This window comes from Juglans microcarpa x Juglans regia, chromosome 8D, assembly GCF_004785595.1.
Source record: "Juglans microcarpa x Juglans regia isolate MS1-56 chromosome 8D, Jm3101_v1.0, whole genome shotgun sequence".
In the NCBI taxonomy this organism is placed as follows: Eukaryota; Viridiplantae; Streptophyta; class Magnoliopsida; order Fagales; family Juglandaceae; genus Juglans; species Juglans microcarpa x Juglans regia.
Genome location: NC_054608.1, coordinates 33,489,632 through 33,499,757, shown reverse-complemented (window position 1 = coordinate 33,499,757; position 10,126 = coordinate 33,489,632). Strand labels below are relative to the sequence as shown.

At 37.2% G+C, this 10,126-nt stretch overlaps 1 protein-coding gene across 1 annotated transcript; it reads left to right on the top strand.

Annotated features, from left to right (window-relative positions):
- Positions 1-1,265: 1,265 nt before the first annotated feature.
- LOC121242446 lies at positions 1,266-2,367 on the top strand. Its single transcript, XM_041140300.1, has 2 exons — positions 1,266-1,901; positions 2,086-2,367. The coding sequence occupies exons 1-2, from the start codon at positions 1,266-1,268 to the stop codon at positions 2,365-2,367; spliced, it is 918 nt and encodes a 305-aa protein (XP_040996234.1).
- The last annotated feature ends 7,759 nt before the right edge of the window (positions 2,368-10,126 follow it).

Below are 10,126 nucleotides of genomic sequence, written 5' to 3'. Positions count from 1 at the left end.
GAGGCTGAAGATTATTAAGACTTGGGGTTTCAGTGAGGTGCCGATGATTAGTTTTATGGATGATTATCATGTATTGCTGCACCTAGCTAATGAGAAAGATTATTTGCATGCATGGGCAAGGAAGGGAAGGGTTGTGGCTGGTTGTCAGTTCTGGTTGTTTAACTGGTAAGTGGATTTTGATGTAAAAAAAGAGCCTTCCATTGCTGCTCAATGGATATACCTTCCTGGATTGCCGTTGTTGTTGTATCAGTTGGACTGTCTTCAGATTCTTGCTTCACGGTTTGGAAAGTTTCTTGGTACAGATAATGCCACGATGTATCGGACTCGTGCTACAGGTGGATCTGAAGGTGGAGCCAGTTCAGGGTTTCCCGTTGGTGGTCGGTCAAAAACATCATGTTTGGCAGGAAGTGGTGTATGAGAAACAAGATTTTTATTGTAACCAGTGTTTCCATCAGGGTCATACGGAGGTTGTTTGTAGGATGGGCGATGGGGCAAAGGCAAAACCAATTTCGAAACATGGGATTCGGATGGATGGGAAGAAAGGGGATTCCAAAGCTTGGAAAGAGGTGGGAAAGAGGGATAAAAAAAATTAAATGAAGGTGTAAGTGGAAAGGTGATGGTAGAACCCATCGTAATGTCTGCTAATTAAGGAATGTGGAATTGATGTAATATCAGTTGAGGATAAAGGAAAAATAATTTTAGATGAGGAAAGTCCTCTTCAGGTCCTTGTGGTTGACAGTCTGCTAGGGGAGGGATCTTCTAAAAGTGTTCAGACAGTTCAGGGGTACAGAAAGATGTTCAAAGCAAGGTAAATGATGTGGTGGGGGAGGAGGGGCAGCAGGGAGAAAATAAAGTTCCAGAGGTGATTGAAGATTGTAGGGCGCTTCAGTTAAGCGAAAGAGGGCAGGGTGGTGAGGTTCTTATTGATTATGATTCCCTGGGACTGAACCCAGGGCTAGAGGAAGGAGAGCTTTGTGAACTTGCTTGTGAAGCTTGGTGTTCAGTGATTCCACATCATGAGGAGGCTGTTTGGTGGTGCAATGAGTAGATGATTCCACCCCGTGATGATGCGAGTAACTAGTTTAGTCTGGTGTCTGAAATTTTGGAACAGGAAAATTAGTTCATGGTTGAGAATAAAGGGTTGGATTTAGAACAATTTCAATTAGCGTATGAATAGGAGAGCAAACTACATGATTTGGCTTCAGATAAAGGATATGATTCAGAAGGTACTCAAACTAGAAGTCTGGTGGTAGAAAATCCCAGTAATGGTGTGCAACAATCCCAACGGATTATTATCCGTCATGCTAAACTCAATCTATGACGACAAAAATGATGGTGTGGAATTTGCGTGGCATAGGCACTTCAAAGAAACGCTTAAGGAGGTTGGTCAGGAAATATTAATATCTATGTTGGCTATTTCGGAACCGTTCGTGAAGGAGGATTCGATGTTTCGCTTCGCGCAGTATTTAGATTTTTCTAACTATTGCTCGAATGAAGCAATAGGTGGTAAAATGTGGGTAATGTGGAATGGGCAGGATGATTTTGAGGTGGAGAGTATGTCAGATCAAATGATCACAGGTTGGGTGGTCGTTAATGGGTCAAAAGTGCTTGTCACGTTTGTTTATGTGAAATGCTCCTTTTCAGATTGTATGGGGCTATGGTTTGATCTGGAAGCTTTACTTGTAGGTTTGAATCCTTGGATTATTGTGGGGGATTTTAACATTATTAGAGAGGACATGGAACAAATTGGGGGGCAACCTAGACCTTTGGGTGCTATGGAGGAATTTAATAATTGTCTGAATAATTGTGTGATGGTGGAGTTGACGTCACAGGGTGGTTGTATGTCTTGGTTCAATGGGCATGCTGGTCAGACTAGGAGATGGGCAAAGCTTGATCGGGCTGTAGTGAATGTGCCGTTCATCAATACTTTCAATCAGCTAGCTTAAATATTTGGAGAGGAAGACGTCGAATCATAAACCAATGTTTATACATTTCTCAAAGCCTACATCAAGATATGGGCCTCCTCCGTTCAGGTATCAAAATATGTGGAGTTCTCATGCAAAATTTTATAACTTTATGAAACAGGTTTGGATGGAACCAGTGCATGGTGCGGGAATGTGCAAGTTGGCGTCTAAATTAAAAAAGGCTAAGATTGCATTAAAGAGGTGGAATGAAGAGGTCTTTGGACGAGTGGATGTAACTATCAAGGAGTTAGAGTCGCGCATATTGTATCTAGAGGAGCAACTGAAAAGGGAATATGATCAGGAGGTGGAAACAAAGTTCCAATGTGAATTGGATTATTGGGAGAAGAGGGGAGGAGATGCGTGTATCCCAAATTGCGAAGAAGCAATGGTTAGTGGAGGTTGATCAAAACTCCAAGTTTTTCCATACGGTTATTAATTAAAGACGGAATTCTTCGACGATTGACGCTATGGTTTTGGAAGATGGTACGATTTTGGCTTCACCTGAGGAAATTCATGAGTGTGCGGTCAATCACTTCCATCTTTTTCTTTCTGAACAATCATCCAATGTAATGCCTGATTTGAGTCAACTGATTTCGACGATGGTATCGGATGAAGAAAATGAGTGTATTGTTAATGAGCCCTCGGAATTGGAGCTGAAATTGGCTCTAAGTCGATCCCATAAGATAGTAGTCCAGGGCTCGATGGTTTTGGTTCGAGATTTTACGAATCATGTTGGGATTCTGTCAAAGAAGATTTATTGGAAGCTGCCAAGGATTTTTTCGGTGGGGTGCCGCACCCCAGAGTTTTCACTTCTTCGTATTTTGTTCTAATTCCTAAAATGAAGAATCCAAGAAGCTTTGAAAATTTAGGCCTTTTAGTTTATGCTCGGTCACCTATAAGATTTATTCAAAAACTATTGTAGTAAGATTGACGCGCTGCCTAACTAAGATTATTTCTCCAGAACAAGGGGCTTTTCTCCCTGGTAGAAGTATCTTTGAAAATATTACGTTAGCACAGGAAATGGTTCATTCTATTAATAGGAAGAGTAAAGAGGAAATGTGGTATTAAAAGTAGATATGGCTAAGGCTTATGATCGGGTTGACTAGCCATTTTTGCTTTGGGTTTTGGTGGGTTTTGGTTTTTCTAGTCGTGTTCGTAAGTTTATAGCGGAATGTGTTTCGACTCCATGGTTTTTTATAATGATGAACAGTACTTATAGGGGATTTTTCAAGCCTCAGCGGGGCCTTCGGCAAGGTGTTCCGCTATCGCCTTATTTATTTATTTTGATAGAAGAAATCCTCTCTCAGCTCTTAAGAAAAAAATTTGAGGAGATGAGGATTGGGAATTTTTATCATCCTAGGGGAGCGCCGTTAATCTCTCATTTATTATATGCGAATGACTTTCTGGTTTTCACTAATGGAGAAAGGGGATCATTGAAGATGCTTTGAAAACGTTGGAGGTGTATGAAAGTTGGTCTGGTCAGTTAATAAACAAGGAAAAATCAGCTCTATTCCCAAGGTAAATTTCCTGAGACATATCTTGGAGCACCTTTGAGTCCGAGACGCCTTACGGCTAGAATGCTTGATCCATTGGTCTCTACAACTCGAGATAAGGTGACGAGTTGGAAGAGGAGGTTGATGTCTCAAGGAGGTCGTCTCATTCTTATTCGGCATGTGTTATCATGCATGGCAACTCATACGCTTGCAGTTCTGGCAGTTTCGTTGGTCGTGATAAGATAAATTCCAGTCTTTTGTCATTCTTCTGGGGGGAGAGTAATGGCAAGGAAAAAAAGAAATGGTGTGCTCCGTCAAAGGTTTGCAAACCAGCGGGTAAGAGACCTAGATGAAGTTCAAAGATCTTTTCACATGAATTTTTCATGAAGGCTTCTGACGGTAGATAATCTATGGACTCGTTTCTTAAAGGCAAAGTATGTTAGATACAGTCACATGGCATTAGTTACTACTTCTCACACGAACTCTCGGTTTTGGAAGTTAGACTTAAAGGTTTTTCCAAAGGTGTTTGAGAATGCATATGTAAAGATTAGAGACGGAAAAAACTCCTTCCGGTTTGATAAGTGGTTGAGCAGTGGTCCCCTTGCTGAGATCGCTAGCACGATCTATCAACCGGAGCTAAAGTCCAAGATTTCTGGGTATCGGGGAGATGGGATGCCAACATTTTTGAAGAGTTGATTGGAGCAGGAAAAATGAATGAGATTCTGATGTCAAGTTCAAAGCAGAGAGTGGGGCCTAACGTGTTCATTTGGAAACCTTTTATTAATGGAAAATTCCAACAGCCTCGGCATGGGAGGTAATAAGAGTTAAAGGGGTACATTGGCCGTGGATGGAGTGGGTATGGCACAAACTACTACCTAAGAGAGTGTCCCTGTGTATGTGGAAAGCCTTGTTCCGTTGTCTGCCATTAGACGAGAGGGTGCGCAATCTGGGAATTCCGATAGTCTCAGGGTGCAATTCATGCGTGAATAAAATAGAGGAGACCCTGAATCATGTTTTGAGCATGTGGTCAATTGCAAGTATGCTATGGAAGAGAGCGGTGTCGGTGTTTGGGATTATGAACGTGGATGCAGAGTCCTTAAAGGTGAAGATCAGCAGGTGGTTCAGAGTTGCAAAAAAAATCTACACAAAAGGGAACAGTAATTGGTTTATTGCTTGTCGTTATTTCTTGGAGACTCTGGCTTCGGCATTGTAAAGCACGCATGAAAGATAAGCAAGAATCGGGAGAGGTGGTTTGGTTAGCTGTGCGATGTTGGTTGGCAAAAATTGCAGATGGTGTGAAGGGTCTACAGCCCTATTCAAATCAAAAAATATTGGAAGAGTTACAGGTGAATACAAGCAAGCCGAATGTTAGAATTCCTCGCAAAGGGAGCTGGGAAAAGCCTTCTGAAGGTTGGTTAAAGTTAATTGTTGATGGGTCTTGTAAAGGGAATCCGGGTTCTTGTGGTGGTGGAGGTATCATCCGAGATTCAATTGGTAATATGAAGGCTGCTTTCTCTGAAAAATTTTAATCGGGTACTAATAATGGAGCGGAGTTGAGGGCTATTATTAGTGGCGTCTGGCTTTGTAAAGACTTGGGATATCAGAATATTTGTATTGAAAGTGATTCGGATTGGTGGTGGGTTGGCTCATTTCTAGTGTTTGTACCGTTTGGTACTTATGGAATTTTTGGGAACGATTAGAGGAGGAGGTAAACAGCCTTTGTGTCTCTATAAAGCACCAATTTAGATAAGGGAATCAGGTGGCGGATTTTTTGGCTCGTCAAGGAGAGGGAGGAACACGAAGAGATATCTTGCAGGTGATGAAATGCCTGGTAAAATGAGATGACTTATCCGTATGGATAAGCTCAGGATTCCAAGTCTGTAGATGTAATTAAAGTATTTCTTCTGGGATTGGTTCGGTTTGATTTTATTTTGGGTATTATATAGGTTTTGCTAGATTGGTTGGTGTTCATTTTAATAGTTTTGTTACCTGGGAGGGTTGGTATAGGATATTTGTAAAGGCCTTGGGTTGTGATTTACACGGTATTCTTCCATCATAAGCGATGGTTTTTAATAAAAATGGGACGAGGTCACTCACAGACATATGACATTTTCTCTTCGATCAATTTTTATTTGTTTTGTATATGTTGCCAACTTAATGGGAGTTTTTGAATGAGAATAGATTTTGAATTCAAATCTTGACTCTACACTTCACCTATTTAATTAAATGTTCCAAGTGTTGGGCCTATTTAATGAGGAGTCTGAACCTACGCATTTTCCAAGCTTCTACATCATTAGTGTCAATAAACAAAAGTGTGAATACACATGTATTCAAAGTATAAATCGGATATAAAAAGACTTTCATAAAATATAAATTGGAATTTATTATGAGGGTTTGTTTTAAACCAGTTAATTACAATATAATTTCACTCACCAACCCATTAATTGCATCGTATTAATTAATGGTGCACGTGAAAAACAAACTCAGGACTCACTTGCTCCAGTAGTACTACGTACGTACAACCAAACTAAAAACATGAATAACTATTACTATTTAATTTCTTTCGCGCATCATACCCTATAATATATATATAGAGAGAGAGAGAGAGAGAGAGAGAGTAGTACAAGTAAAGACAGATAATTAGCTCATGCATACTAATATCTAAGGAGTACCAGGTCAATGTATTAAGTCCTATATATGGTCAAATTCAAATATGTTTTCATCTAAAAGTATTAGTATTAACTGTTTAATTAAAGATTTATTGAATTTTCTAAAACTATCTCATTTGAATATTGTGGATCACCACTCGCATTTTCCACATAATGTTTCTAATTGGACCAACTGATCCACATCATCAAGAACTAAAAAGAATCTTTTTACTACTCAGTCTCTCCATTATGGTATTTTTTCCTTGATCGATCAACATTATAAACCTTTAAACTTGAATCTCCTAAGATATCATAAAGAATTTTGTTTTGCAATCGGATCAGCCCGTGGTAGTCTTGTTGTGAATCTTCTCTCACATGTTCAATAAAACAACTATCTTTAAACTGATCATAAACAATCGAGTTATAGATCACTTTGGCCATAGTTGTCTTACCAATTCCACCAACTCCAAAGATCCTTAACATGCGAATGTCATCTTTCTCAACACTTGGAAGTGCATTGATGTCTTCTACACGAGACTCTATTCCAACTAGATATTCATCAACTTGAAAGTACTCACGGTTTATTATTCTCGTGGTTACTTGAACAATTTCCTGAATAAATACCCTTTCATTCCTACAAATGTAAAAATCATTTGATTAGGAAAAAAAAATCTTCTATAAAAAATAAGAGATTTGATATTTATCATCCCCACACATCACACACCACACTTTTTTTTTTTATTATTCTTCCTAAACTAATTGATTTCTTCTACTTTTCGTCTATACAACACACATTTAGTAAGAAAAATAAATAAATAATAAATTATATGTGGTATGTGGTATGAGGATGATGAGTAAAATTTTTCAAAAAATAAATGAGTGGTTAGAAGTATCCCTTCTAAATGCCACCCGGCCAAATTACCTACTTTTTGTAAGGCTGTCTTCCAGCTATGCACCTTCATGTCGTTCTTGAATTTATCGTCATGTATAATCAAAGCTTCTCCAAAACTCCCTTCGTGTTTTCGTACCTTTGATGGATCTATGTGATAAAATATTGGTAAAACTAATTGTTGCTTTGTTTTTCCACACTCAATGATCTTGGCCAACTCCTCCAAGCACCATGTCAATGATGCATAGTTTTTGGATGATATAATGATTGAAATCTTCAACTTTTCAATGGCTTCGAGAAGTGCCGAAATCTCTTCTCCCCTTCTAAGCTTGTTGTCTATGTAAGTATTTCTTCCCTTTCAATTCAAAGCATCGTATAGATTAGCAATGAAACCATTTCGAGTATCTTCACCTCTAAAGCTCAAGAATACATGGTATGCCCATGGAGGAGTTGAGAAAGAAGAGGTAGAGGAAGAGGCTCCTTGGAAGGTCATGGAAGAAGTTCCGATTACTATCTATGGGAAATAATTGGAGAACAATGTCTATGATCTCATGAAGTAGAGAGGTCGATGCCGATAGACTTAATGAGTCGTAAAAAAGCACAAATAATTAGCTGAGCTAGAATAGTGGTAGGCATATTCTTCAGGGAAGTGATGCCCAACAACTTCAACAGGCAAACGAGAGTTGAATATTGAAGTCAATATGTTCCCACATTTGCGTGTGAAAATTGAATATCAATAGGTTCCAGCAACATCTCTGGCGCATTAGGCGATTTGCGGCCCACTGTCCAGATTTCAAAACAACTTCAAAAGGCTGCATATCTCCTTTGGTTATATAGATAAAATGAAATGAAATAAAATAAGACCCTAAAGACAAAAGCAACTTCTCAAAAACTTGCACTTGGGACAATGTAATGATACCGCATAACATATTTCAAAATACATATTATAAAATAATTACATTTTTATAAAATAATATTAATTTTTAAGATATTTATAAAAATATTTTATTTAAAACATGTTGCGTAAAGTATTGCGAAAACTAACATGTGTTTATTGATGAAGAAGCTCTGTCTGAATGATCTTTCCCTTCCTTTTCATTCTTGAATACCAGATGGACTCCGCAACTTTTGAAAAACACCGTTACACCGGTCTATGTTCACTAAAAACTTTAAACTGTAGATTTAATGGGTATTGATACGTTAGATATATTTTATAATAAAATTAGTTTATAATCTAATGTATAACATTAAATTACGTCAATTTATGAGTTTATTTTTATGTAATCTTTTTTTATGTCTATAACAGTACTTCTCTAAAATTTTTGTATTAAAAAGCTCATCATTAATATCATTTTAATCAAATCAATTCTTTAGTTCATGCATACTAAAGGTTTATATTTAATTAATTATCCTCATTCGAAATATCTCTACAAAAACTGGCCTTAATCTATTTTGTTAATCATTTTTTTTACAAGTACTGTGAAGTACACAAATTAAAATAAAGTTCATAAATTGATGATGTAAGTAAATGTACTTATTTTTATATGATCTCTATGTGAAACAAACGTTTCTTTTAAATTAAAACTAAGATCGCATCCTTATTTCTAAAGTAATCTCATCTTCCCTCTCTTCTCATTTTCTTCTGATCTCTTTTTTTACAGGTTTTCTTCTCTTCTCTTTTTCTTTCATTCATTCTTTTTTCTCTCCATTTTCCCTCTTCTTCTCATCACTTCCTTCAAATCTTTCTGATCTTGTCTTCTCTCTTTCCTCATTTCTTTCCTCTTCTCCATTACACTCTATCTCATTTAATTAAATATTTTACGTGTTAGATCTATTTATCAAGGGAATATCTAGCTCACACATGGGATAAGTGTTAAGCATATAATTAATAAAAATAATTATATTTTTCACTTTCCATCAACTTAAACTTTGGAATAAAAATGGTGACTTCACATATATATAGTTTAGAAAAATTTCTATTTTTTTTTTTTAAATCAAACATGGTTAATACTTCTTCAAATAATTATATATTACTCACTTGTACAAAAGGCGAAATATTTAATGGTAGGGTCCATAAAAATCTCTGGTTTATTTTGGTTTATTATGATTGTCCCTTTTTTCAAAAGAATAAATTATATTTTACTTTCTCTTATTACTATTCTTTAATTTAGAGCATGATTTCTAAACTATCGGCTATCATTTATATATATATATATATATATGATTGTTAATTAAAAAATAAGCTATAATTTATCATCTTGTTATGATCCAAGATCCCTATTATCCATGATGGATATTAATGATTGTTTACATCATTGTGGGCTATTTGACTTATCAAATACAGGCCAACGTATGTCTTGGTGTAATGGCCATAAAGGGGCGTCTCATAGATGGGCTAAGCTTGATAGAGTTCTCATTAATAATGATTTTTTGGATTTTTTTTGGTTCGGCTCATTTCAGATATCTAGATATCTAAGTCGGAAATCCTCCGATCATTATCCTATGGTGGTATATACGAATTCATTGTTCTCTTTGTATGGCCCTTCTCCATTTCATTTTCAAAATATGTGGCATTCGCATGATACGTTTTTGTCATGTGTCCAAGATGCCTAGATTAGGAATGATTCGATTTCGGGACTCTTGAAACTTGTTATTCGACTTAAGCGAACTAAGGTTGCCTTGCGTGCGTGGAACAGAAATGTCTTTGGGAGAGTGGGTGCCAACTTACTAGCTCTTGAGGAGAGGATGGACGTCCTGAAAAATCAGCTGCAATCAGGCTATTCTGAGGAGGTTAAAGATGATTATTTGGCTACTAAGTTGGAGATCCAGGTGTGGGAAAATAGGGAAGCCACTCGCCTGGGACAAATTGCAGAAAAAAAAAATGGTTAACTGAGGGTGATCAAAATATTAAATTCTTCCAATCGGTTATTAATCAGAGGCGTAACGTCTTGATAGAATGGTTCTGACCGACAATAGGATCTTGGATGGTGTGGAAGTGGTGCATAACGAGGCTGCTACTTCTTTCCAGAATTTCCTTTCAGAGTCTTCAGTTATTGAACCTTGTGATCTCTTTGAGTTAATTCATATGCAAATTTCAAAGGTCGAAAATAATTTTCTTTGCTCGGAACCGAC